The 27,938-nt window shown below is 52.0% G+C and overlaps 1 protein-coding gene across 1 annotated transcript; it reads left to right on the forward strand.

The window, feature by feature from the left end:
- On the forward strand, positions 1-27,938 carry RBPMS2 (RNA binding protein, mRNA processing factor 2). Its single transcript, XM_030317938.1, has 8 exons — positions 1-399; positions 17,430-17,507; positions 18,107-18,145; positions 18,721-18,783; positions 19,124-19,274; positions 20,074-20,225; positions 26,445-26,514; positions 26,784-27,938. The coding sequence occupies exons 1-7, from the start codon at positions 313-315 to the stop codon at positions 26,505-26,507; spliced, it is 633 nt and encodes a 210-aa protein (XP_030173798.1). The 5' UTR covers positions 1-312; the 3' UTR covers positions 26,508-26,514; positions 26,784-27,938.

The raw sequence follows: 27,938 nt of genomic DNA on the forward strand, positions 1-27,938 counted from the left end.
GCCGCCGCGGGCGCACTCGCCGGTCGCAGTGAAAAGGCGGAGGCGGCGGCCGCTCGGGCTCGGCTCCGGTTCCCAGTGCCTCCCCCGCCGCACCCCCTCCCCACATCCCGCACCCGCCAAACTTGATGTGACCCCAGCCTGACGCGGCGGCTGCCCCTCTCACCGCCCCGTGCGCCCCCCACCGCCACTCCGCCCCGCACTCCCGGAGCGCACCGCTCACCGCGCCCCTTCCCACCTCCTCGCCGGGGCCGGGCGCCGCGCTCGCCCTCAGCGTTCCCTTCCCCTCGCCACCCCCACCCCACCCCCCGCACCATGAGCAACCTGAAGCCGGACGGCGAGCACAGCACCAGCACGGGCACCGGCACGGGCTCGGGCTCCGGCGGCACTCTGGAGGAAGAGGTGGGTCTGCGGCCCCGGGACTTGGGGTGAAGTGCATGCGGAGGTGGGCGGGGGATAGGGCGCGCGGGGCCTCCCGCGCCGCGCGGGGCCGGTCTGGCAATCGCTCGGGGCTCTTTCCCGCCGCTGCCCTTCGGTCGGGGAGGAGCAGCCCGTGTCCGGCGGGCGGGGGCGCGCGGCCTGGACTGCCCCGCCGGGCGGGCATTGTCTCCCCGCCCTCCCGGGCTCGGGGCGGGCCGCGCGCCGGCCGCCGTCCGTGCGTCCCGTGGTGGGCGAGCAGCTCGGCGTCTGCCCCACGCCTGCTGCCCGCGCGTCCCTCGTTCTCCACTCTTGGCCCGGGCCGCTACCCGAGGAGCTCCTCCGGTACTGCTGGGACTCCCGCCTTTGCTGGAAGGAACCGAGCGGGATTAGCACCACGGGCGGGCGGCACCCTCACCCTCTTGCACTTTCCACCCTGACCCCTCCCGGTGACCTTGGAGGCCCGGGACGGCTGCCCGGCACCTTGGTTCACTGTAACTGAGCTGTAGTCACGGGAGGTGGACGGGCTTTGCTTGCAGCCCCGGAACCTGGGCTTTGGCAAAGAGGTCAGCGGGGCAGTTAATTAGAGTTGAGAAAGAGATGCCTAAAGATACTTCGTTCCCGGTTCTCCCTCTCCCCCGCCACCCCCCTCCACCCCGGTTCTGCCCCAGCAGGCAATCCAGGACCCCAGAGCTGGCCTGGGTGGGATTCTGCAAGGAAAGGCGACATTATCTTGTCCACCAGACATGTGCTAAGTAGGGGAAGGGAGTGAGTGTGAGGCGGCTTGGCTTCGTGGAATCAGCAGCAGCTGTGTGGTTAATGGGATGGCGAAATCGGGGAGGGTGTGTGGCAGGGGTGATGATGAGGTGGTGAATAGAAGCCTTAAGGCTGAGGGTGGCGAATGGAGACCAGGAGCTGGGCCGACAGAGACAAAAACTGATGCGGAAAGGGGACGACAGGCTTTGCATCTCTCTCCAGGGGCCTCTGGCCTCTGCTGTGTCACTCCAAGGCTAGGAGACCCTTCCTGCCGCGCCCTGGCAAGCTCTTGCCCAGGAAACCAAGGGCCAGTTATCCACCCTGAGCTCCCTTCCCCTTGGTCTGGGGGAGAAACCGCAGATCCCCTGGTGGAGGCTGGTGTCGCTGACCTCCCTCACCTCCCTCCAATGTAGTGGCGGTGGTGCCGGCTGACCGTGCTCTGGGTTTGGTGCAGAATGGCGGCAGTGGCCCACTGCTGGGCTGGGCTCCTCACTGTGGGAGGGATGGTGGGAGGGTCACACCACCAGCTCCCACTCTTAGTAATTCAGAGGCCTGCTGCCAACCCTAGTCCACCAATGGCATGGCATCTTGAGAATCTAGGTCTAGATCTCACTTTTTAGGGAGGGAGGGAGGGTGGGGGAATATATAACTCTTGACTCTGAAGGGTGGAAAGGGAGGGCCTGACATTTGTCCGCTAGTTTTGTGTGGGCTCCAGAGCGGTGGGGTGGTTTTGCTTCCTGAAGGCCCTGTCCTCCTTGGACCTTGACATGCTGACAGGCCTGTGGCACTGATGAGAACCTTAACCCCATCCTGATGCCACCTGGTTGTTCAGAATCTCGCCTGAGAGTTGGGGGGAGGGTGACAGGGTTGCTGGTGTTGCAGGGGCGGGGGCGGAGGGGCAGATCGCTGCTTGGCCTCCTGGGGGTTGAAACTGGGAGAGGGAAGCCATCTCCTGTGAAGCTGGGCAAGGACCCAGAATACCGCTAATGCTGGAGGGTTGACTTCAACAGGGAGTTTACCCAAGAGGTTGTGCTGACCCTCAGACTTACCCCTTTGAAGTGGGAAGGGTGAACCATGTGGCCAAGCTAAAGTCTTAAAGCATTTGAAGTATTGGTCACTTTTTTTCTAAGTGCCTGTTCTGAGAGAGAGGGCAGGATCTTCAAGAAGTGGAATCCCTGTTAACTTCTCCTTGCGGGTAGAGGTGGGTTATAGCACTAGTGCTGCCGTGTGCTGATGGAGGGGCACAGCCCTGTGTTTAATAGAAGTCTAAAACTAAAGGCTCTGGGAATCTCCTGGAGCCCAGTGTCTGCTCTGGCCAGGTAATGGCAAGGATGAGCCCCCTCCCCTCATTAGCCCTCTGGGCCAAGATCTCTCCTACTGAGGTTCCATCTTGAATTGCTGGTTTGAGCTGGAACTGGATTCCTTCCTTTAGCTTCGATGTCCCCTAGGCAGTCATTTCTGCATCCCCCAGGAGCCACCATCTGGGGAATCTGTTAGCAGTGGTAGTTTACTTTCATGACTAACCCAGGCTGGCTGTTGGAGATTAGGTAAAGCAAGCCTAGAGAACCAGAGTCCTACTCCCCCTACTCATTTCTAAAGGTGTTAGGTTTCTGGAGAAAGGGGTATGTTTTCGTGGTTCCAGAAGGGGTATCAGTGGGGCTCCTCATTTTAAGCTCCTTTGCATGGGCTTGACTCCTTCTGCTTGGCCACCCTACCCACTGGGGCTTTGTCTCTATCACAGGCATTAGGTTCCTTTTCTGGACCAGGGGTCAGGATTCCAGGTGAAAGATCACAGACTGGAAGGTGAGAAGGACTTGCCAGGAGGGAATGGGATGTGGTGAAATGAGGGGATATCACCAAGTGATGCAGTGGTACCACTGAGAAGGTAGAAGTGAGCCCTCCCTGAGATGTAGCTCAGTAGGAGGTTCTTAGACTTGTGCTGGTCAGAAGGCATTCCAAGAAGAGGGAATAGCATGTGTAAAAGTGAGAGGTGGATTGTGGAGCCACATGACTTCCAGGAGTTTGCTAGCTTTCAGCAGTACTGGGGGCCACATTGTGAAGTGCCTGAGATCATGCATAGTTGGGAAAATTGGCATTTTCTGTCACTTGGAAAGGAGAGGTGTTAGAAGCTCTGCTACCCTTTGAAAGCTAAGGAGGGCAGTGAGGAATTAAGGAGAGGGTCTTCAGGGGAAGAGCTGAGTGTCCCTTTCAGTCTAGAGCCTCTACCTTAACCCAGGCGGGTCATAGCTGGTGCTAGAACTCCAGAAGGTGAGGTCAGACAGCCCAGGACAGGCTTGCCTGTGAGGCTGTAGAATCCCAGACCCAAGCTTGTCTTAGTGATTCTTTAGGGATGGCTAGAGAGTTACAATGTTTCTGGGGAGGGGTACATGTGGTTTGAAAACGGTCTATTTTGAAAATGGAGACTTTAATTTCATAGTACAAAGTAATACTAAGTTACAGTAATTATTCATTGTGGGGAGGGGCTGCTAAGGAAAGTAGTATTTGGAATCTTGGGTGGGTGGAGTTCAAGTTTCTAAGAGTTGAAGTTTTTTTGCCAGCCTAATGGTAAACTGTAGAGAGGCAGGCATTAATGGCAGCCAAAGGGGCTACAGTTTGACTGGAGGGTCTTGGCCCCTTACTGCCCTCCCACTCCCATCTTTGCTTGTCCACAACATCCAGTGGATCTAGGCCATTGTGGCTCCTTGCAGGCAGGACACCCCTGGGTCCACCGTGTGTCCTCTAGAGGTCTCTGCACTCTAGATGAAGGTGAAGGAATTCTGGGGCCCAGCATATGACTCAGCCACTTCCTCTTTTCTCTGCCATTAAAAACATTTGACAAAATCTGGGGCGTCTTGATGCTGTATCTGCAAGCTCTTTTTTGGTATGAAGGTAGGGAGGAGTCTATACTTCTGGGCATTTACCTGGACACAGGGTCCCAGCAGGTAGATCCAGGCAGATGCTATAGGCTGGGCTGCCTTCCTCCCTGGGGGTTGCTGTGCATGTGTCTTCTCTATTCAAATAACCTAATAGAGACGCTGTCCGATTAGTAGTAAGCCCATACACAGTGTTTGAGTCAGGTATTACCTGAAGTAATTCACCCTTTTACCTCCTTGAACTTGCACAATAACAGCACTGTGAATTATTGTCATTACTGTTTTATAAATGAGGAATCTGAGACAGGTTAAATAACTTTTATGTAGTTAGTAGGTAAGTTGGGATTTGAACCCAGAGTTTGCTCTGAACCACACACTCACTGTATCTGCTGTTTTGTTTTATACTAGGGTTTTGGTGAGTTTGGGGGATAGGGGGAAAAAAGATCCTGCAACTAAAGTTTTTGAGGCCTGAGCTCTGGGTCCTGCTGTTCCAGATTAGTTCCCTTTGGGCTGGGATAGGTATCTGAAGACTGGGTGATGGGAGCTGGCAGCCCTTGTAGAAGGAGCATCTTTATCACCAACAGGATTTAGAATTGCCAGTGCAGGGTGATAATAAAATGAGATCAAGTCAATTTTATTATTGTTCAATTCCCTACAGGCAATACAACCCCTTGTTGCCTGTGCAGGGGCTTACTGCTTTCATTCCTTCCCCCACCCCACCCCCTTGCCCTGGTACCCTGATGCTTTGGACATCTTAAATAGGAAACGGTACCCACTCTAAAGCAGCTGCCTGTCATTTTTGTGGGGGTGGGTCATTCCGTTGGCTCTCCTCCTCTCCTTCCCTGCTCATGGGCAGCCTGGCTAGCTTATCCCAGTAGGAACCAGCTTCTAAATCCATTGAACATTTGGACATAATGATTTCTTCTTGTTCTCATCTCCAGAGAGGGTCTGGTGAGTACTCAGAGTGGAGTCAAGACATGAAGTGCGGGTGCCTCGCTTTTTGCTCTCATGGTCTCTAACCCATTTATCCCATTGGGGCTCCAGACAGTCCTGAGAGATATAGGTGTCCATCCCACCTGGCCTGGGGGCTGGATTCCTGCTCCATGGCCTCCAACCTCTGGTTACCCAGAGCTGAGCTAGAGTGCTAGGTTCTGGTACCACCCAATGGCCCCCAGCCTCTGCTGGGCCATTGGTTTTGGGTAGCACTGACATCTGCTACCGTATTAGTTTCTCTGCCGTTGACCATGGCTGCCTTAGAGGGGTCCTCACACTCCTGGCAAAGCCATGAGGCAGTGGGGCAGAGCCCATCACTAGACTTCAGAAACCATGCTGCTGTGAGGCCAGAACTATAGATAGTCCACAAAGCTCTGTATGCCAGAACCCCATCTACTCCCTGCCCAGGGACAACATGGCTTCCCTCTTTCCGCTGCTTCCCCATCCTATCCTTGGATGGAAAAAATATGGTTACCTCTGAGATGTGCCAAGGCTGACAGGTGGGGTCCTCCCTTCATGAAGAGTCCACTGGTGGATCCATCTGTGCTGGGGGCCTCTTGGGTATAGCAAGGGCTGTGTGTAGTGGGAGGGTCTGTGTAGGTCTATCTGCCATGGCCTTTAGTCATTTACGGCTGACTGAGCAGAGGCTCTTGGCTGTCAGAAGTCATCAAGGCTGCCTGTTTAATTGTGAACAGGCCTGGGACTCTCAGGGAGAAAGGACAGAACCTGACCTGGACCAGGCCATGGGATGAGTGTCTGGAGTACCTAGTTCCCTTTTGTGGTTAGCCAACTTCTTCCCCAAGTGGGTTTGGGCTTTTATTGGTGGAGTGGGAGGTGGTCAGGAGAGATTACTGGAATAGGATCTAAGGCCCTTTTTTGAGAATGTTTGTTGAAATGAAGGCTGTGTGAAGAACTTCTGCCCAGACTGGTCCTCATTCTTGATGTATGGTTGTGGCCATATCCAGGCACAGCTTGGGATGTTTGTGACTGAGGAGCTCCAAACCAGAATACAGGCCCTTGAAGCAGCTTCCATTCCTGAACAGTGTAGCATTATGTTAGGAAACATCCCTTCTCAGGCTTCATCTGCTTCCTTCAGGTAGTATACAGGTGTGGTAGGCTCAGTGCTATGTTCACAGTGGAATACCATAAGGTGGTTTAAGGGTTGGAGGTGTTGATTTCAGAGCTGGGGAAGGGGTGTAAGATTCCCCCAGGCCAACTCTTTGATGCATGGGTTGGTGTGTTTCAGTGAGGACAACTGCAGCCCTTACCAGGCACTGGGACAAGCGATGGATCTGCGCTGGCTGACCCCACAGCCCCAGGAGGGATGGGGAGGTGGATGGCATAGAAGGGAAGGAAGCCTTGCCCAGCAGGCCTCCATGCTGGGGGCCCTGTGAGCCTGCCACTTGAGTGGCCTTTGAAAACCCTGGCCCCTGGCACTGTCTGGAACCAAATGGAAAGCAGTCACCCAGCCATGCCACTGAGTCTGCACGGTGCAGTTCACACAGTTAGATCTGGTTCCCTGTAAATGAGGCGTAGGCCGGTACTCACAACAGACTTTTGACCAGGTGTGTTCCCAAGATGTTTATGCCTTTTGTTCCTGAGGCTAGAAGTAGCTTGGAGCATTAGGTCTGAAGCCATTTTATTTAACACTCTCTACATACCCAGCCCTGTCCCACCCTTTAGAGAACTTCTTACCATCCCAACTTGGTTCCCTTGATTCTTGTACACACACAGTCTGGACTCTAGTACACACTGCAGGCTATAGGGGAAGTGCCTCAGGTTCCCAGACAACCTGGATTTTACTGCTGGCTCTGCCACTGGCTGGCCAGACACCTAATCCCTGAGCTGGCTCTTCATCTGTAAAATGGGCCAGTACTTCTTTGCCTGTTAGATCAAAGGATTGCCGGGCTCACGTGCCAGATGGTAGGTATGAAAGACCTGGAAACCACAAAGTGCTGCCCAGAATGGGTCCTGAGAGCCACACCCTTTGATTTGGGGCTGGAATTAGCAGGGGCAGGCAAAACGCTGTGGAACAGATCCTAAGCCTGGGACTTCACACCAGGTCAGACTAATGGCATTGGAGGTGTCCTATGTGGAGGGAGGCTAGAAGCTGGGAAGCGTCCTAGTCTGGGAGCTGAGCAGCCCAGAGCTCCTCGGAAGGAGCATGGGAAGCACTGGGGTTCTGGGAACGTGTGTCTCGATTCACATCCAATGTCTGGCTGTATCTGTTTGCTCTTTTTCCCTGTGTCCTTGTTCAGCCCTTATAAGTCCTGCGTCTGCGGGCCATGTCACCACATTCCATCCACCTCTCGTCAAGTGGCCCCACTCAGAGGGACTTCTTTCCCCGGGAGGGGTAAGAGCGACCTGCTGGTGCCAAGCTTAAGCCTGAGACCTGGGCAGAACCCATCCCCCACCCTGCCCTCTATACACATGCACAAAAGAAAAAAACCCTGGCCTCTGAGATCTCTGGGCAGGGGGGTATATGTGGGAGACTGCTCTGAGGTTTCTTTTTGGCAACCCCAACATTGCCCCGGCAGAGACCCCTCTCAAACCTCCAAGCCCACCTTGGCCCAGGACCTGGCTGCTGACTTTCTGCTCTGTCACCCTTTTGTTCTTTATTCCCTTTTTCACCACTTTGCCTTCTTGTGGGCAGAAGGGAAGCGCTTCAGCTCCGAGCAGATGGAGGAGGACAATGCCCAAGTCTTATACTGCGATTCAGTCACCTTTTCCTACTTCCTCGGTATCTTACAAGGTGGAATGTGAAGGGCCCTGAGGCTAGTGCACCCTTCCTCTACAGTTGAGGCAGCAGAGGAAGGCCACAAAGCCACCTGCCTGCTGGTGGTCAGGCTAGGACTTCTACCCAGGTTTCCTGATGGTTGTTTTGTTTCCATGTCTGATCAACAGGTTCTTGCTGAGCAAGAGTCGAGTTTCTTGATTCTCAATGGGGTTTCTTCCCCTTGGAGAAGACAGAGCAGAGCTGGGTGTGATGGTGGTTGGTGCAAGCTTAGAAAGGACCTTTAGCATCTTTGTATCAGGAGAGCCATAAACTGTATGTAACGCAGGCTGCATCTCAAAAACTCCCTTGGTCAGGATGGGGTGGCCTGGGCTTCCGTTTGGACCTGGGGCTTCCTGGGGCCACATGCGCCCAACTGCCCTGTCTGAGGCATGTGTGTGGCCCTGTTCCGGCCCCTGCCTCCAAGTCAGTGGGACACAAGGCTGCTCCCACTTAGCTGCTGGGAATTGGCTGTCTGTCTTGCCTTTCACCTCCCTGTACTTAATGCTGTTGACAACTAACCATGGCATCATCCAGTAGCATACCCCAAACCCCCCTGCCCTGAATCAACCTTCTGCAAGGGGCTGTTTCTGGCCCCTTAGGTCAGAGCCTAAAGGCCACTAATTTTCTTTTATATATTAAAAAAAAATGTTGGGGCGCCTGGGTGGCGCAGTCGGTTGAGCGTCTGACTTCAGCCAGGTCACGATCTCGCGGTCCGTGAGTTCGAGCCCCGCGTCGGGCTCTGGGCTGATGGCTCGGAGCCTGGAGCCTGTTTCCGATTCTGTGTCTCCTTCTCTCTCTGCCCCTCCCCCGTTCGTGCTCTGTCTCTCTCTGTCCCAAAAATAAATAAATGTTGAAAAAAAAAAAAATTTAAAAAAAAAAATGTTTTTTTAATGTTTATTTATTTCTGAGACAGAGACAGAGCATGTGTGGGGGAGGGGCAGAGAGAGAGGGAGACACAGAATCTGAAGCAGGCTCCAGGCTCTGAGCTGTCAGCACAGAGCCCGACGCGGGGCTTGAACTCAAACCGTGAGATCATGACTGAGCCACCCAGGTGCCCCAAGGCCACTTATTTTCTTTTTTTTTTTTTTAATTTTTTTTTTTCAACGTTTATTCATTTTTGGGACAGAAAGAGACAGAGCATGAACGGGGGAGGGGCAGAGAGAGAGGGAGACACAGAATCGGAAACAGGCTCCAGGCTCCGAGCCATCAGCCCAGAGCCTGAGGCGGGGCTCGAACTCACGGAGCGCGAGATCGTGACCTGGCTGAAGTCGGACGCTTAACCGACTGCGCCACCCAGGCGCCCCCAAGGCCACTTATTTTCAAGGAGCCCAAGGCTGACCTGACTGGGGTCTGAGTAAGTTGGTGTGTAAGGTTAAGGTCTGCAAGGGAGCATTGACTCACGAGCACCTGGGGACCCTGGGGCTGCTTCTGACATGCTCAGTGACCACGAGCAACTCACTGGACCCCTGGGTGTTGGTTTACCTTATCTAAAAATAAGGTTTCTTCCAGCTCAAATATTCTGCATTTCAGTTGCTTCAGAGGGCTGGGAGTCAGGGAAGGATGTGGGAGTGGCTTATGAGAGGCTTGTTTTTCCCTTTTTGGATTTCCCTTCTCCCCCCACTCCCTTCCCTAAGTGGTGTTTTCCATCCAGATGACACCAGAGCTCACAATAAGCATCGAGTAGGTGGGGGGATTCAAAGTGAGCCCATCACTTGAACTATTTGATGGAATGGACAATTGAAATAGTTTTTCCTTTCCAGATTGAATTCCAACTTTCAGAGATACTAAAGGATTGCTGCAAAGAATCCATTTTCAAGTGTCATTTTTATCTCTTTGGTAGGATGTATCTATTGCCCAGAGTCAAGTTTTCCCAATCATGTCCTTCCTGTGTCCCAGCCCCGTGAGGCAGGGATTTGCCTGGAAGGCAGGAGTCTGTCTTCTAGGGCAGAGTGTTCCTAGTGGGCCTACAGTGTTTATTTGGGAGCGGGGAAAGGTGGGGGGGGGGTGGCCCTACTGTTTTCCTAGCTCAGCATCCTTTGTGGAGAAAAGTCTGTCCTCTGGCTGGGTGGTCCCTGAAGTCCAGGGTGTGGTCTTGGCGATGATTAAGTCTGGGGTTTTGAAGAAGGCTGTGCTTGTCCTTCAGAGTTAAAGGATAAGAGGGTTTAATATCTATTAGCATTCCACTGTTTTTGAAAGCAGTGTTTACCCTTTCTGTCTCATAACAAAATCTGGTGCTTATGGACCTGTCCTCTCAGTCACAATACCCTGCTGCCGCCCTTAACTGTGAAGTTGTATGTTTAATGCTCAGTGTGAAGGGAGTCTTGTGTCAAAAAGTTGGGGCGAGTTGGAGCTACAGGGCCCTTGGCATCAGGACTGTCCCTCCCATTGCAGAAGAGGGCACACACTTGTGAGGGCAGAGTGGCCAGGCCCCAGTCTGAGCGCAGGGTCCTCTTTTATTGGAGGAGGGCCCCCACTGACTGCCGCCCCAGTCTTGTGCCACATGGAAGCTTTTGGCTGCTTTCCTCTGTGTAGGTTACCCACCCCCTTCTCCCAGCAGCCCAGCAGCCCCCTTCCTGTAATTCTTGCAGGACCTCTAGGTGAGCTGGGTCCCCTGTGTGCCCTGGGGAGGAGGGAGCCCCCTGAGCAGCCACTGACTAGAGAGCTGGCCTGGCTTGGGGGCACTGAATGACAGGTCTACCTGTATGAGTGTTAAGGACCAGGAGAGATGTCCACCAGGACTGAAAGAGGATGAGTCCTGCCTAGAAGCCTTTCCCACAGAAGCCTGAATTTGTGCTGTAACGCTGATGCTGGGGTGCCTGGGTGTCTCAGTCAGTTAAACATCCAACTCTTGATTTCGGCTTGGGTCATGATCTCATAGTCATGAGATTGAGGCCCACGTTGGACTTCGCACTGGATGTGGAGCCTGCTTAAGATTCTTCTCTTCTCTTCTCATGTCTTCTCTTCTCTCTCTCTCCCTCTCTCCTCCCCCCTCCCCTCTCATCTGCCCCTCCTCTGCTTGCACTCTCTTTCTAAAATAAAATAAATAAGGGGTGTCTGGGTGGCTCAGTCATTTAAGCATCTGACTACTGGTTTCCTCCACTCAGGTCATGATCTCACGGTTCATGAGTGAGAGCCCCACATTAGGTTCTATGCTGACAGCACAGAGCCTGCTTGGGATTTCTCTCTCCCTCTCTCTTGGTCTCTCCTCCACTCACATTCTCTCTCTCTCTCTCTGTCTCTTTCTGTCTTTCTCAGAAACCATAACTTTTTAAAATAAAGTAAATGTTAAAAATATATAAGGCTGATACAGTGGGTGTCACTGTCACCTTGCTCTTAAAGCCTTCTTTTTGATTTCATTTTTCTGAACATCTATAAACAAATGTCAGTTTGTCTAAAGGAAAAACAACAGACACACAGATAAGAATGAGTTTGTCAGAGTCCTTCTTCCTACTTCTCTTTAGAAGGTGATCTTACTCTGGGCTGGGGAGGACTACAGAGGGAGAAAGAGATTTCCAGTATGAGGCCCGAGGAGAAGAGCCAGGGAGTCTGGGGAGCCTGGGTGCTCTATCACGCTGGGGTTAGAAAGTGAGTTGAGAGGCTTCTTCTAGGGAACATTCCCTCCACAGGGACCTCAAGAGTAATTCTGGGGGTGAGGGAAGTTCCCCAGGTCCTGCCCTCTCTTCCTCTCCCCTGGAGCACTGGGAGCGAGCTCAGGGGCCTCCTGTGGAAGAGGTGAGCAGTGCCCCCCACCTCCATGGCACTATATATGGTCCAGCACTAGCTAGTGGGAAAGGGCCCAAGAAGACACAGCAAAGACCTAGACAACCCCAGGAAGTCTGTCCACCGGTGATAGCCTGTGGTGTGGACTTAGCAGATGGGGCTAGACCTCCCCAACCCTTTCACTCCCAGCAACTTAGGGGAAGAACAGGCAGCAGGACTTGCCTAAAGGAAGAGCAGCCCAGTCCCCAAAACCTACTCGATGGGGGACACAGTTGTGCCAAAGGCCATTTGGTTCCTCTAGGCAAACCTGATGCTAGCTGGGATCTATAGTGTGGGTGAGTCTGTTGCTGACCATCATGAAGGCTGCATGGCCATGTCTGTAGTGACCTATATGGGCACATCTCTCTAGCCAGTTCTGTAATCCATGTTGAATCTGGTGCTTCCAGCAGGTTCCACCAGAAAAGCTGTTCCTCAGCATGTTTCTTCTTTCACTGACTTCTTTTTTTTTTTTTTAATTTTTTTTTTTAACGTTTATTTATTTTTGAGACAGAGACAGAGCATGAACAGGGGAGGGTCAGAGAGAGAGGGAGACACAGAATCCGAAACAGGCTCCAGACTCTGAGCTGTCAGCACAGAGCCCGATGCGGGGCTCGAACTCACGGACCGTGAGATCATGACCTGAGCCGAAGTCGGACGCTTAACCGACTGAGCCACCCAGGCGCCCCTTTCACTGACTTCTAAAGATTCTCCATACTGTTTCCATTTCTCCCCTAATATCTTCTCTACACTGTTCCAGACATACCTTCCACCTGTGCTAAGGATGTGACTATGGTCCAGCCCTGTCTGCTGGTACTTGCCATAAAGATGAGTATTTGTTTGTTTGTTTATTAATAATGTTTATTTTTGTGTGAGAGAGAGAGAGGCAGAGTGTGAGTGGGGGAGGAGCAGAGAGAGAGGGAGACACAGAATCTGAAGCAGGCTCCAGCCTCCCAGCTGTCAGCACAGAGCCCGACATGGGAGATATGACCTGAGCCAAAGTCAGACGCTTAACCAACTGAGCCATCCAGGTGCCCCTAAAGATGACCGTTTTAAAAGGATTGCAGTGCTTTCCATGTTTCAGGATGGGAGTGGGGTATAACCCTTTGGGTTGTCTGGACACTTCTGGAGAAAGAGTTAAGTGTATGGAAGGAGAAGGGCCCAGGTAAACAAGTTTGGTGCCTTCTAGCAGCCTGGGATTGTGTGAACCACCCCTTATGTTTTCTTCAAATACTTGAGCACATTTGTGTGTGTGTGTGTGTGTGTGTGTGTGTGTTGAATTCTTGTACTAAACGTGTGGAGTAGGCAGGCCGTGTATTCTTTGATTAATCTTTCTATCTTGGCATCAGTAGGCAACTGGTGCCTGAATCCTTGTCTGTACCCAAACTCTTTCCTGAATGTTGCACCTTATGGCCATGAGACTGGCTCCAATAAGTGGCATGGAAGGAGTGATCTCCAGTGCCAGCCTGGGACACAGGAGTTGTAAGGCTTTGGAGAAGTAACTGTGTGTCTCTGTCTCTACTGTCCCCTAAAGAATCCTGAGTGTGCCATCAGCTTATTCTGTCACCTTCCTATTCTGAAACTCAGTTTTCTCATCTGCAAAATGAGGATGTTGAACTAGCTGGTCTCCATGGTGCCTTCCACCTTGGTCATTCCCTCCTGGGGAAGAGGAAGGAACACTAAAGAATCCAGTGACTACCTAAGGTTGACTCATCTGCATTCCCAGCTCCAGACTGACTTGGATCCAATCCAGACTCACTAGGCAACCTTATAAATAAATGGCTCATGGTACCTGATAGGGAGGTTTTTGTGCAGGTGAATGCTGTGATTACAGGAGCCCTAAGGGAACCAGTATTTTGTTGAGCCTCTCCTACATGCCGGGCATAAAGTGAGCTCTTTATCCTGGAGGTAGATGGTATCTGCATTGTACAGATGAAGAAACTGAGATTTGGAGAGGTGAAACCACTTCCCTAAGTCAAGTGTAAAGCTAGGGTACAGACTCTGGTGTACCCAGCTGAAGCCTGTTCTCTTCCCCATGTGTGGTGTCACCTTGCCCTGCTGGGCCACATCTGTCTATGGCTGGGAATTTCTCCTTTGGGGGGCTGAGGTGCATAGAGATGGGGGGGGGTGCATCTCAAGTGCTGGGGCCTGACTCTAGGTACCTTGGTTGATAGGAAAGTTTTAAGATTTGGCTCCTGTCTCTGGGGTTTTATACAGTTCAGGTGGAGGGAGTAAGTTCAGATTGTGGAAACCATGTAAGGCAGGGGGTCCTGTCCCCATAGGATTTCTGAGGAAGGAAAGGGGAGTGAAGAAATAGAGGAATCCACAAGATGAGTGCCCTTTAGTTAAGGAATGTGGAAGGGGAGGGGTTCCTGGGTGGCTCAGTCGGTTAAGCATCTGTTAAGCATCTGACTCTTGATTTCAGCTCAGGTCATGATCTTGTGGTTTCATGAGTTCGAGCCCCGAGTTGGGCTCCATGCTGACAGAGTGGAGCTTGCTTGGGATTCTCTCTCTCTCTCTCTCTCTCTCTCTCTCTCTCTCTCTCTCTCAAAGTAAATAAATAAACTTTAAAAAAAAAAAAAGGAGTGAGGAAGGGGAAGGGGAGTGCTGAGGGGCAGCACAAGCAGCTGCCTGAGGCAGGCCTGTGTGGGTGCTTGTCTGGGGCCTGGAATAGTTGGGGCTGGGGCTGGGGCAGGACCTGATGGGGTTGGGAGCGGGAGGGAGGGTGGGCTCTGCAACCTCCTGTCCTCTCCACATGTAGTTGACCAGCCTGCTAAGGTTATACATCCTGCCACCTCTGGTTTGCCGGCTTCTTCTTATTCTTCCCCCATTACTCCAGCTGGCATCCTAAACAAGTGCCTGGGGAAGGGACTGGCTACTGAATGAACAGTGGCAGCTCTTTACCCACCCATGGGGCCAGCGAGGCCACCCGGGTACCATTCTTTCTGTCCCCACAGCAAGGTGGATTGCTGATGGCATAGATGACTAAGTCAGGGTCCCTGGATCTTATCCAGCTCAGCTCCTAAGCTGCATGCTCCCTATCTGGGCCTTAGTTTCCCTGTTTGCACAAGGGGATAGGCAGAGGGCACATCATCTTCCAGGGCAACCAAGGTCAAGTGAGAACCATGAAGAGTATTCAGGTTAGGCTTCCTGTGACCTGGCAGAAAGGGACCTCCCACCTAATCCATAACTGCCTGACCTCAGCTTATTCCCTGAGAGGTGGCCAGGGACAGGGTGGTAGCTCTGCATTGTAGCATTTTGGACACTTGAGAACCTGAAACATGGAGGCAGAGGAAAAAGGTCATCTGGCCCAGCAGGAAGGTTGGAAACAAGGATCCTAACTGGGAATGAGGGAAAGCTCCCCTATACTCACCCTCAACCCCACCCCCAGCCCGTGCAGGAAATTTTGTGCTGAGAACTTGCTATTTAAGGGGGCCTCTGGGGAGGTCTGGTCAGAAAGGAGCCATTTGAGGAAGGGTTTAAAATTAGCCTGGGTGAAATGGGTGGCCCCTGGGGAGAACTGAGGCAGAGGTTTCTGTGGGGCGGCTCTGGCTCCACATCTTTGACCAAAGCCACGTCCCGGGGAGGAGGGAGTAGTACTGATCCAGGTTCTTCCAGCAGGGCCCTGGCTGGCTTGCGCTCTTTGAGTCCATCTTCGGGGGGTGGGCTGAGTGCCCATGTTCTGGCACCCAAAAGCAGCCTGGATGAGTAGTCAGGAGACCTGGGTTTGCTGCATGACCCAAATAAGTCACTTCTGTTTGGTGGTAAGGTTCTTTCATCAAGGGGCAGGGGTGTAGAGGACTGTTGCTCTCTGGAGCCCAGGAGCTGGGTTTACGCTACCCTGGAGCTCGGGCTGTCCAGTTTTTCCCAGGTGCTTCTGGCAACAGGGCCATGCTCGAGAACTGTGTATACAGTGATGCGAGCTGCCAAGGCCTGTGAAATGTGCAGAATCTTCACCCCAGGCCTGGAAGCAGAGGCGTGTCTGGTGAGGGAAAGCATGACCAAAGGGGGAAGATGCATCCTAAATGGCAAAGGATCCTGCTTGGTATGCTTCTTGGCAAAAACCCACGCAAGAGAAGAAGCTTGTCCTCATCCATTCTTTATTAGCCACGTGCTGGGCTCATTCTTGTGTGGGTGGGGCTGGTGACACTGGTTGGGGGTGGTTGCCTTTGCCATTCCTGGCTCTGTTGTTCAGATCTGTGTGTTGACTGGGCAGAGGTAGAGTGGTGGGGGTGTGTGTGCCTGTCGGCCTGCCTGCCTGCCTGCATTGGGTGTAACTTTGCCTAGCTGCCCAGGCTCCTGATTCAAGCCACTGACTTTGAAAAGGCTGTTGCATGGGTTTGGCAGGCCATCACTGGAATATGGAGCAAGTTTTTTGGTGCCTCTGAAGAAGGGAATGTGGCCCATTGTAGGTAGGGCATCTAAATGGTATCAGGAAAGGCCACAGGGCAGGGAGGCAGGCTGAGGCGCATGAGCTTTTTCTTATACTGGCAGGGGTGAGTTCAGAAGATCTATGCTTGGCTTGCTTGGTGGTATGAAATGAGACTTGAGGGGCGCCTGGGTGGCTCAGTCCGTTAAGTGTCTGACTCTTGATTTCGGCTCAGGGCATGACCTCCTGGGATTTTGGCTCAGGTCATGATCTCGGGTTCGTGAGTTCCAGTCCCTTGTCGGGCTCTGTGCTGACAGTACAAACCCTGCTTGGGATTCTCTCTCTACCCTCTCTCTCCCTGCCCCTTCCCGGCTTGCTCTCTTTAAATAAATAAACATTTTAAAAATTTTTTAAAAAAAGAGACTTGAAATCAGGTGTCAAGTGTATAGGGAAGCTCTATTCATTTGGATTTTTCACAACTTAGCTACAGTTTTAATATATATTTCTAAGGGATCTAAACGATGGGAAATCCTCCCTCCCCGTTATAATTATTGGCTGATCTGGCCTTGCTAGTTGAGCATCTGGTGCCAGCAGCATTTAACTAGCAGTAATAACTTAGAGTGTCTGCCAACCCTCTTAGGGACCTCACCCACAGTTCAGGAGGTCGGGTTTGGTTGGAGTCACAGGATGGACACCTGGTGTCTAGCTTTGGCTTTCCCATCAGCTTGTAACCATGTTGAGGGCAAGGCTCATAACTTATAGCATCATCTGCCTCACTTGAAGCTGGTAAGATCATACTCCTTCTTCAAAACCCAGCATAATTGTTCCATCTCTGACTCCTTAACCAGGTCTCTTATTCAGTAAACATTTAATACAGCACCATGCTAAGACCTGGGCATAGAGGCAAACATACAACATATTCCCTGCCATCGAAGAGCTTACATCTAGCGTAGAAAGCACTAGGAGATGGATGTGAACACGCCAGGCCTTCTGTTGAAATCACTCCTGGTGTAGTGTGGTATAGGGCTTACTATCCATTTACATCCTTGCCTCTTCTCTAGACTAGGCAGAGACTCTCAATCTGGGGTCCATTTGTATCTTCTGAAAAATATATATGTTTTGACTTGTATATTCTTGGGGGTAAGACACCATAGCTTTCTTCAAGTCTCAGGAATCCTTGATCTGAAAAAGGATCCTTGATCTGTGTGCTTATGACACAGGGCTCTCCCCTCTTGCAGCTCTTCAGCTCGGTCTGTGTACAGAGGTGCTTAGCAGGTGCTTGTTGAGTCAACTGCAGGATGAATGTAGAGAAAGGAAAGGGTACAGAAAGGGCTCTAAAAAGTTAAGTACTATGAAACTCTGAGTGTTCATTTGCCTTGGCCTCCAAAGGAAGCCCAGGAAATACAGATTTCCTCCTTAAACTCTGGAAGGATTTTAGTCCCTTCCTGGAGGAAGAGCTATCATCCCTGTCTACTGTGGTCTCTGTCACCAGGTCCGAACACTATTCGTCAGTGGCCTCCCTGTGGACATTAAACCCAGAGAACTCTACCTGCTCTTCAGGCCGTTCAAGGTGAGTCTGGACCCAGCCACCCACAGGCAGAGCCTAGGATGGAGGAGAAGCATCAGGAGTGAATCCGACCTTGATTGGGCAGCAGGAAGGCAGAGGGCAGTGTGTCAGAAACTGATCGCAGACCCAGCTCTCTGTCCTGGTTGTGTTAATTCACATGTTGCTTTCGTCGATTGCTTAGCCCTTCTGAGCCTCTCATTCCTCATCTGCAAAGTGGAAACAAGAGAGAATCTCAGTAGGCTTTGCCATATAAGGAATCTTTGAGATTCAGTGTAGTCTTTTCAGTTCAAGTTTTGAGAAAACTTTAAAAAGGTGGGGTCTGTGCTTCCACATTACAAGTTAGCGGAGCAAGTGGGAATTTACGCACGAAATGATGAACGCTACCGCACGATGCCCACATCGTGTGCTACACCATGTGATACAGAACACAAGGGCAGAGGGCGCTCAACACTGGTGGAGGTCAGGGTGGTGGACACGTGGTGGGAGTGGTGTGAGAATGATGCAGGCAAGCACTGGTGGATAAAGGGGGGCTGACGTCATGGGTGGCTGGGCTAGCACAACAGGCTTCTGACCTTCCCTGTGATAACCACCTCTCTCTGCAGGGGTATGAAGGGTCCCTGATCAAACTCACATCGAGACAGGTAATTTCTCTCCAAAGTTTTTTTTTTTTCCTCCCAGCCCAGACCGACTACTGAGCTTGGACCTGAGCCTGCTACCTTTTCCTCATCTTGAGGCATTTGGCAGCTGAGACCTGCTCTTTCTCATCTTGTTTCTGTTCTGAACTGATGAAAGAGCGACCTCCACAGGTCCCCTCTCCTTACCAGTCAGCTTCTGGTCCTCCCTCTCTGGTTTTTGAGAAGATTTCAACCTGTTGCCCCTTTACCAAACCTGGGGCCTTCCCATGTCCTTAATACATTGGTGCCCCCTTTCTTGCTGGCGAAAACACTGGAACTTAATTACTTGCGTGCATTAAAAAAAAAGACTTACCAAGAGGGTGATGTTTAATGCAGTGGGATAAAGCTGTATTGGAATCATTTCCCACAATGTAGTACCTGGATGGGAGACTTTGGGTGCATGAGAAACTTCTACTGTTCTAGCTGAACATAGGATATAGGCAAGAAGTTGTTTTTGTTTTTTGTTTTTGCTTTGTTTTATTGTTGAGGGGAAAATGGAATGTTGGGAGAGATATGAGGATGTTCTCTCTTTCTCCTACTAGCCTGTTGGTTTTGTGATCTTTGACAGCCGAGCAGGAGCAGAAGCAGCCAAGAATGCATTGAATGTGAGTAGACAAGGCTTTCTCTGACCCACAGACCTCTAGACAACAAGTATTCCTGTTCTATCTTTTACAAACTTTCCCCCACTCCATGCCACTAAAAAGGGCCTACAGATATACCTTAATCCCCCAACATCTGGGGCAAAGTCCCTAGCTGCTTTGTCTATCAAATGCCACTACTCACAAGGTCCAAGCAGTGTGTCGTCTGTCTTGGCCCCTGCATGGGTGAGTCTTTTAGGCAAGATCATTTCTGGGGCCCTTCTGTACCTGTTGCAGTGGACAGACTGTCTGAGTCCTACAAAGTAAAGTCTTTTCCTTCCTTTCCTTCCCTTCCCTTCTCTTGTAGGGTATTCGCTTTGATCCTGAGAACCCACAGACCCTGAGGCTAGAGTTTGCCAAAGCCAACACCAAGATGGCCAAGAACAAGCTAATGGCTACACCAAATCCTACCAACGCTCACCCCGCCCTAGGAGCACACTTCATTGCACGGGACCCCTGTGAGTGGTGCTCAGAGCTATCATCTGCTGTCCAGCTATTGTCTGCTGTCCTTTTACTTGCCCCAGGCAAGGGGCCTCAGTGCAGTTGCAAACAGAGGGAAGTTGTTGAGATTCTCACTGAGGGAGTCAGTCCTTTCCAGGAGGCTTCTTGTATCCACAGCCACCTGTCTCTGCGAGTTCCGTGCTTCCTTCCTCCCCTTGTAGCCTTTGCTAGGCTGCGGACAGACTGAGCTCCTGAGCTGTCAGCATTGCTCAACTTCTCTGAAGCCTTCTCTGATTTTTCTTGGTTGAGATGGGCAGAAGCCCATCTAAGGGCTTCTTCTTTTTCTTTTTTTTTTTTTTAAAGAGCATGAGTTATTTTTTATTTATTATTTTCTTAATGTTTGTTTATTTTTGAGAGAGAGACAGAGACAGAGCGTGAGCCGGGGAGGGGCAGGGAGAGAGGGAGACATACAATCTGAAGCAGGCTCCAGGCTCCTAGCTGTCAGCACAGAGCCTAATGCAGGGCTCAAACTCATGAACCGCGAGATCATGACCTGAGCTGAAGTCGGACGCTTAACCGACTGAGCCACTCAGGCACCCCTCATCTGAGGGCTTCTTAAAGCAGATAGGATGCTCACCATGCCAGGCCAAGTTAACATGGCTTTTTTTCCCCTGGTCTTTTGGTCCTTGAGGGAAGTCTGGCCTGAGTAGGGAGCTTATGCTTCAACTGTAGTGATAGGTCCCCTTCTCTGTTTGGAATGGTAGTGGAAGGGGAGACCAGTGTTCTGACAATGGGGGCTGTTGTCTCCCATTGTAGATGACCTTATGGGGGCTGCTCTGATCCCCGCATCCCCAGAGGCCTGGGCCCCCTACCCTCTGTACACCACAGAGCTGACCCCAGCCATCTCACACGCTGCATTCACCTACCCAGCTGCCACTGCTGCTGCCGCTGCCGCCCTACATGCTCAGGTAAGCCCCTCTGGGGGAGAGGCGGGGAGAGGATGAAGGAGGCTCTAAGCTGGCCAGACTTTGTTCCTGAATGGCCACAGGGCTACTCATGCCTCTAGAGCTGCAGAACTGCCGTCTCCCACGACATTCTCTTTAGGGCTTCGGATCAGACAGAGGAGAGGGAGAGGATTAGCTGTGAGGCCACATCGGGGATCTGAGGCAGAATGTGAGTGTGAGAGAGACCCAGCCATGGTCCCACCACCCACCGAACATGTGCAGGCGGGTGCCATACTGCGTTCTGCCTGTGGTGACAGCCACAATTCAGATCCCAACCCGAGTGTGCTCTGTGGAGCCAGGCCGCCTGCCTCTGCCTCTCTGGTCTTTACGAACTTCAGAAAGCATTTAAAAATTCCTGACTTTTTTACTATCTAGAAGAATGAGCACAGTATTATCTGCGTCAGGGTTGTTGAAAGAATTAGATGTTAACACCTGTGAAGGGCCGGCACCACAGCCCCCCCACACCTGGAGCACGAAGTGCTCATTGAGTGTTAGTGCTTGTTTTCATGAAGCCTAGACACTCTCCATGGTGAACCTATGCAGGGATGGCGGGAAAGAGGGAATGAGCACTTCTAGGGGAGAGTTGGGGAGGTTAGTGCTGGGCCACTCACCGAGTGCCATACCAGGTGCCCGAGGCCAGTGAGCCACGGTCCGTTCTGGCCCGGACCTCCCTGGTGCAGTGACAGGAGGCACTGCCAGGTGTATGGACAAAGTGCCACCAGGCAGCACAAGGGGGCTGAGGAGTGATGGCAAGCCCACTTTGGCCTGTGATCAGTAGAGTGAGCAAGAGCTGAGCCTTGGGAAGAGCCACCTGGCCGGGCGAGCTTTGCTGTTGATGGAGGTCGCCTTACCAGGGCAGTAGGGCACGAGGAAGTACAGGATATAAGAAGCCAGGAAGAGAGAGTTCACAGGAACCAGAAGCCAAGGTGGGAGGACTTGGGTGCTCTGCCCAAGGCGGGGGGCTCAGTGTGTGTCTATGTCAGGTCCTCTGAAGGGCTTAGTGACATCTGGATCTACTCAGTTCTGAGGTGGAAGGTACAGACTCCCCGCCTACTACCCTAGCAAGCTGTTTTCCCCCATCAGGGGAGGTCCCCTTGGCCATGGCCGCTTTAGATTGTACTGAGGGCAGAAGTGTGGTTAAACTTGGCACCGTTCCCCAGCTGTGCACCACAGGCAGCTAGAAAATTGATAGGGGATAGGAAGGTGGTAAAGATCATTCCCCAGAGGGAAATGATTGGGTATTTACCACAAACCAGGTTCTGTGGTGGGTAAAGAGCGGGTGAGCCCAGGAGACTGTCCTCGTCCTCCGTGACCTGGTGGAGTGCAGGAGGCTGGCAGTAGTGCTCCTGGCCACACAGGGAGTTTCACTGCAGCAGCCCTATGAGGCCTTGCCGGGCGCTTTCCTCCGATCCTAGCTGTGAAACCATTTCGCTACCTGATCTTTTGCAAGTGACTTCACCTTTGGGCCTCTGTGTGTGTCCTCGTCTGTAAAATGAGAGGGCAATCAAGATGAGGTGGAGAGGGTTCTACCCCGTCTGCTCCAAGATGCTTGGCCATGACAATGGTGAGGCAGAGGTTGGGAACCAGAGATAGTATGTTAAGTTAATAAGCAGAGGTGCCTCTGCCGTTTTTGGGGTAGCTCCTCCAGCTGGCTGAAAGGGGCACGCTACTTCCTGTCCTTAAATTCCATACTGCAGGGCTATGTGCCCTCTTGTTTTCTTCCTTTCTAGCTTCCTCCCTCCCACCCTGTCCCTGCCCAGTGGCTGCCCAACTCCAGTCCAGCTGCCTCAGTCCAAATCCTGGCTCTTCCAACACCTCTATGACCTTGGGCAAGTTACTTAACCTCTCTGTCTCAATTTCTTTGGAATGGTGATAATCATACCTACTTTGTAGGTATTTGTTTTTCTGATATTAGCATAGAGGGAATGCTAGAGAAGTGCCAGTTATCATGGTTATTATTTAATATCACTATTATCTAGTACCCCCAGGGTCCTCTCCGAGGCTGGAGGCCTCATTGTGTCTCAGTCCCTGTTTCTGGACTCCCTGGGATGGGGATAAAGCCCACCTCGAAGGCTAATGACATTTGTCGGGAGGCAGGCTAGCAACAAGAGATTGGACGAGGTAGTAACTAGTTCTGTCCCAGCTACTGGACTTCTCTGGATGTCCGTCTCCACAACAGTAGAATGCACTGCCCGAACCAAATGCAGTAATAGCATTTGTGTCTTTTCCTTCCAAGAGCTCCTTCCCTGCCCCCTGACAGTGCTGCCCAGAAGTGGATGCTGTTCATCCTGAGGGCATTATTCTGAACCCAGAGGAACAACAGAACTGATTCTGGGCCTATGAGCAAGGAGGTGACTTGGAGAGAAGGTAGTAGAAAAAGGGGATGAAAAGCAGTCCTTCCTTTCTGTGTCCCAACATACATACCCTGACTGCATGCCTTTTGCCACTAAGCTCAGCCTCAGCCAAGGCATCCGTATGTGGCCGCGGGGCCCAGACCTACAGGAGGGGCATTGGAGATGGCTCAGTCCTGCTCTGTCTAGCGTGAGGCCATATTGCTCAGCCTTCTGGTCCTCTTTTTTTTTTTTTTTTAAGTTTATTTATTTATTTTGAGAAAGCAAGCAGGGGAGGGGCAGAGGGAGAGAGAGAATCCCAGGTGAGCTCCACGTTGTCAGAGCAGACCCTGGTGCGGGGCTCGAACTCACGAACCATGAGATCATGACCTGAGCTGAAACCAAAAGGCAGAAGCTTAACCAACTGAGCCACCCAGGTGCTCTTCAACCTTCTGGTCCTCTTGATAGAAACTTCTCTTTTAAGAGGATGAGGCACACAAGAGGTGTAGATGGCATGGGGTCTGGCACATGCCTAAAAGTGGGAATTCTCTGTGTCCCCTTGCATCCCAGAGTCCTCTCAGACTTGACTTCATTTTCCACTTCAACCTGAGGATGGTGGGGATCTTTGACCGGGGCTCTTTTCCCCCTCTTTACACTGGCTCACCGCTTGCTAATGACCTTCCTATTACATGAACTCCCTTGCCTCTATTTTCTTATCTGTATAATGGAGATGGTAAGATTCTCTTTTCCCTTTGCTTATTATCCTGCTCCCCCGAAAATAGTTACTTTTAGTCCATAGGGTTAGTAGATAGTTGGGTGTGCGTGTATAAATAAATCCATAGATGTGGATCTTTTTTTTTTTTTTTTAATGTTTGTTTATTTTTGAAAGAGGGAGAGACAGAACATGAGCAGGTGAGGGGCAGAGAGGGAGACACAGAATCCGAAGCAGGCTGCAGGCTCTGAGCTGTCAGCACAGAGCCCGACGCGGGGCTCAAACCCGTGAGCCGTGAGATCATGACCTGAGCAAAGTTGGGCACTTAACCGACTGAGCCACCCAGGTGGCTTTTATAAAAGTTACACATTTAATCTGTTTAAAACTTAAATATTAGGCCATTGTTTCCCATCAGTAAATGTAGATCTACATTCTGGATGCCTGGCAAGCCCACCTTTGTATAAGTGTGTCCAGCTCCCTATTGATGGTAAATTAGGTTGTTACACAATTTTCTGCTACCAATAGGCTGTGCTGCCATGGACGCCCTTGTTCACCCCTCCCTGGGTACCTGTCCTGCTGGTTTTCCTTATCATAAATTCCTAGAACTATTACAAGGTCACAGTGTAGACTTGGCAACCTGAGTGTTCCTTTAATTGACTTCCTGATGAGTGAGGCTCCCATATTTATTGGCTATTCATATTTCTTCCCATGTGGATTTATTCCTTTCTCCACCTCTTGGTCTATCGTCTCAGTTAGTCCCAAGATCTGAGAGAGAACCGAGTTCATGTGCCCCGCCCCCCTCTCTTGTTTTGATGCTGCCCTTCTTGGAGCCTGGTCATTCCAGATGCCCATGGGCCTGTCCCTGTGCGGTGGCTTCTCAGGACCCCCAGAATCCCTATGAACAACTGGAGGCCTTGAGAGTGGGCTGCTCACTCACTCCCTGATGTGCTGGCCCTGATCCCTGGGCCTTGGGGGTGTCTCCTGTTCTGATCCCTGGGCCTGGGGGTGTCAGCACTTCTTTAGAGGACCCTGACTGCCAGCCTCTACCTGTGTCTGAGGAAATGGAAAGGCAGCCCCTCACGTATGTACTGTCCACTGGGATGGTACATCCATCCCGAGCTCAGAAATGCAGGTTTTCCTCTACTTCTTCCCCAAAGGGGTAGTGGCTCATCTCAGGCTGGGGGGAAAGCTGCTGCTTTGGAGACTGAGTCACAGCACCTAATGGAGGGAGTGGGGGACCCCATGAAGCAGGCTTGCCGAGGGAGCCCCTTAAGCAACCGCTGGCTTCCCCAGTGGTGAGAGTCAGAAGCCTCCGAGCCCTTCCCACACTAACCAACATTTGCATCTTGTCCAGCCCTACAAGGCACCTCACCTGTCAGGATCTCTTGTCACAGGGCTGCTCCAGCTGGAAGCCAGGTGAGGGGTGGTGGTCAGGGTCCACCGGGGGATTCCCTGAGCTGGAGTGGGCCACAAGCTTATCTGGTAGCCACATGCTGGTTTCCTTATTGTCCCTCTCTTACGGAATGAGCTCTTATGTCCAGCCACGCTTCCAGGTGGGAGTGCATCCCACAGCTCAGCAAAGGGGAGGAGAGGCTTCCTCCCACTTGGCCTCCCACTTGGCTGTTAGCCAGGAGGGGAGGGAACTGCTTCCAGATGTTGAGGCAGCAGGAGAGAAAATAGTGGCTTCTGAGGCTGGATAGCTCAAAGGCAAGAAGAGGCGCTTGATCTCCTATTCTGTGTGATATGGTGCTTAATCAAGGTGGTTCTAGCAGCCCGGGTCCACGGTGTCGTGGTGAGAGCAGAGCCACATCCTTGGAGCCCAGGGAAGATTCTGGCATTGGTTAGGTGGCTTAGGACCTGCTTCTGCTATATGCCAAGTGTCCTGGCATTTTAGGGTAACCAGCTTCTGCTTGCTGTTGAGCATGTGGTGAGCAGAGTCCTGGGGTGTACAAAACATGTAAGATTTGGAGGAGACACAGGAGTATATTCTCAGGAAGCTTCCATCAGCCCGCAGACGACCTGACATTACTTGACATCTTCTCCGCTTACAGAGGTGGGGATTCCAGGCAGCCAAGTGGGTAACTGAGTCCAACTACCACACTGTCAAGCTAGTTGTCTGTGGGCCCAGCTGCTACTTGTTTTCTACATTGGCTCTTGGCGTGCCATCCCTTCCTTTCCTGAGGGGACCCCGGACTCCCCTCCCTGGGCATTCTTCCCCTTACCCCTCATTCAAGGTCTTGTGATGCTGTGTTCCCCCACTGATCCCAGGCAGCCATGGGTTAGGCTGGGGCAGACATGCTGTCTATAACTGGGGCAGGTGGCCTTCCTGCAGTCTTGGCTTGGCACCCAGCATAGCTTACTGCCCAGACCCATGGGGAGGCTGTGCCTAGAAAGGGAGGGCGTATGATTTCCTGACCCGTCTCTGGGAATCCTGCTTAGGGGCTACTGCTCTGAAGGGCCTTCTGGCAAGTGCCAGGGCTGAGACAGCTGCCAGGCCCCCATTGGAGGCCTCAGCTGGTGGGTTACAAATCTGTAGACCTGGGAGGCTGATAATGGAGGGAACAAGAGGGATGGAAAGGGATGGAAGCATCAGCTGGGTCTCAGCCATGACTTCCTTAGAGAATCCTACAAGGACAGGAGTCCTACCCCTTAGAGACCACAGCAACTTTGGTTTCTAAAGTGTTTGTACATTGTGTCTCACCTGATCCTCACGGACACCCTGTGACTTCATCATCTCTGTCCTGTACTTGGGTGAGGGCACTGAGACAGAAGGAAACTGAGCAAAAATGTATTAGGTTCATTCTCCTAACGTCAGAAATTCTACGCTCTTCAAGTCAAGGGGGAAGGGCAGAATGCTGACCAGCACCCCCACTGCCAAAAGTCCACCTGGTACAGTTGGGCTCAGTGGAACATAAAACACCTTGGTAACGATTCTCTCATTTGAACCTCAACCCTGCGGAGGAGGCAGGTCAGGTGGTGCTCTCCCATTTTCAGGATGAAGAAACTGATGCCTAGAGGTGAGTAAGTGGCCCGGCGTCTGCCAGTCAGTGACAGAACCAGGACTCCAGCAGGGACACTGAAGACTCCCCAGTCAAGAGAAGGGACTGCACAGCTAGCTCCTGACGTTGGCTTCTCTTGCAGGTGCGCTGGTACCCTTCCTCTGATACCACCCAGCAAGGATGGAAATATCGTCAGTTCTGTTAGTTCTTCAGTAAGTGCTGGCCCAGAGGCCCAGGATAAGTGTTCTAGAGCCTGGCTTACTGCAGGGCCGTGGTTCCTCCCTCTGCCTGAGCCGGAGAGCTCACTGGTGCTAGGCGTCCACCTGGGCTTGCGTGCTAGGGCACTCTGGCTGGTTTTTCCCCTTCTCCTCCCACCGTCACCCCCTGCCATCCATCTTGCAGCCTCCTCACAAGGGCGAAGCCTGGGTTCATCTCTAGTCCCTCACCTCTGCTCACGGCCACCTCTCTCCCCTCCCTCCAGGTCTTGTCACCGCAGCTTGAAGCCCCTGCCCCGCTGGGGAGGAAGCCGCTCTGAGCTTCCACTGCCCCCAGGCGGCCTGTGGAGAGCTGCTGCTTCCCTCCAAAGACTGTGAATTTTAAGCCTGACTCAGTGGACTGCTTCCTGTTTCCTTTCTCCTCTTCCTCAGCCCTGTCCTTCCCCAGAGCCCCTCGCCAAGGCCTCCCGGGAGGATTCAGGGGCCTTCTTGCAGGGACACCCAGCCCCAGGCCGGAGGTCTCACTGGGACTGAGCAAGGCCTGACCCCCTGGGTCCAGACTTGCTTCCACAGCTCCACCTCAGAGAAACGAGGCATTTAATTTTGCATGTTTTCTGGCATGAATTAAGACACTTAAATTTGTGTATATGTGAGTGTACAGTTTGTTCTCACATTGTGTCACCATAGCAACAGGTCCTGGCCACCAATGGTCCATCATTCCGGGTCCCTCTGTGCACACCCTCCCCTGCAGCCCCTGTCTCAGTGAGGACCAGCCCTGCAGCTCGCCCCGCCCTGCGGTCCTGCAGCCTGGCGCCCCCACCACCCCCACGCGCTTCCAGGCCGAACAGCAGCCACCACCCGACAGAGATAGTGTTTTCTTTTTCATTTCAAATCCGGGTCCTCTGCGTCCTCCTCAGAGGGGCCAACAACTGCTAAGAAAATCCTTTCTCTGCCCAATTTGCTTACCTCTCCACAGCGCACCCCACCCCTGCCCTGCTCCTCATTCTTTCCGTACTTCAAAACCAACCAAAAAGTGAAAGTATTTTTGTACCCTGTGTAACAAAATATTTATGCATCATAAAGGATTTTTCGTGTGTGTGTGCAATTAATTATTAAAGAGACCTTGTTCGCCTTGTCAGATAAGTTTAATGTTTAGTTTGAGGCATGAAGAAAAAAAGGGTTTCCGTTCTCCAGCAATGAGCCTTTGTTTCAGGCGTTAGTTTCAGAAAAATGAAGGAAAAAAAATTGTGCAATTTTTTTGTTTCATGAGCACATCAGTGCTTTTGCCTTTGGCCGCAGCTGTGTGGCTGTCTTGCCGTTTTCAGACTTGGGAGACGAGGTGGCTGTTGTAATTGCTGATCCTGTGAGAATGTGAAGCTGGATAATATATGAAATGCAAAATAAAAAGTCATCCAAAGTAA

This window comes from Lynx canadensis, chromosome B3 (genome assembly GCF_007474595.2).
Source record: "Lynx canadensis isolate LIC74 chromosome B3, mLynCan4.pri.v2, whole genome shotgun sequence".
Lineage (NCBI taxonomy): Eukaryota > Metazoa > Chordata > Mammalia > Carnivora > Felidae > Lynx > Lynx canadensis.

Excerpts from the sequence above, each read along its gene's own strand:
- RBPMS2 (XM_030317938.1), top strand. The coding sequence starts at position 313 with ATGAGCAACCTGAAGCCGGACGGCGAGCACAGCACCAGCACGGGCACC. Across the intron at positions 17,508-18,106 it reads TGCTCTTCAGGCCGTTCAAG|GGGTATGAAGGGTCCCTGAT; the intron begins GTGAGTCTGGAC and ends CTCTCTCTGCAG. Across the intron at positions 18,146-18,720 it reads TCAAACTCACATCGAGACAG|CCTGTTGGTTTTGTGATCTT; the intron begins GTAATTTCTCTC and ends TTCTCCTACTAG.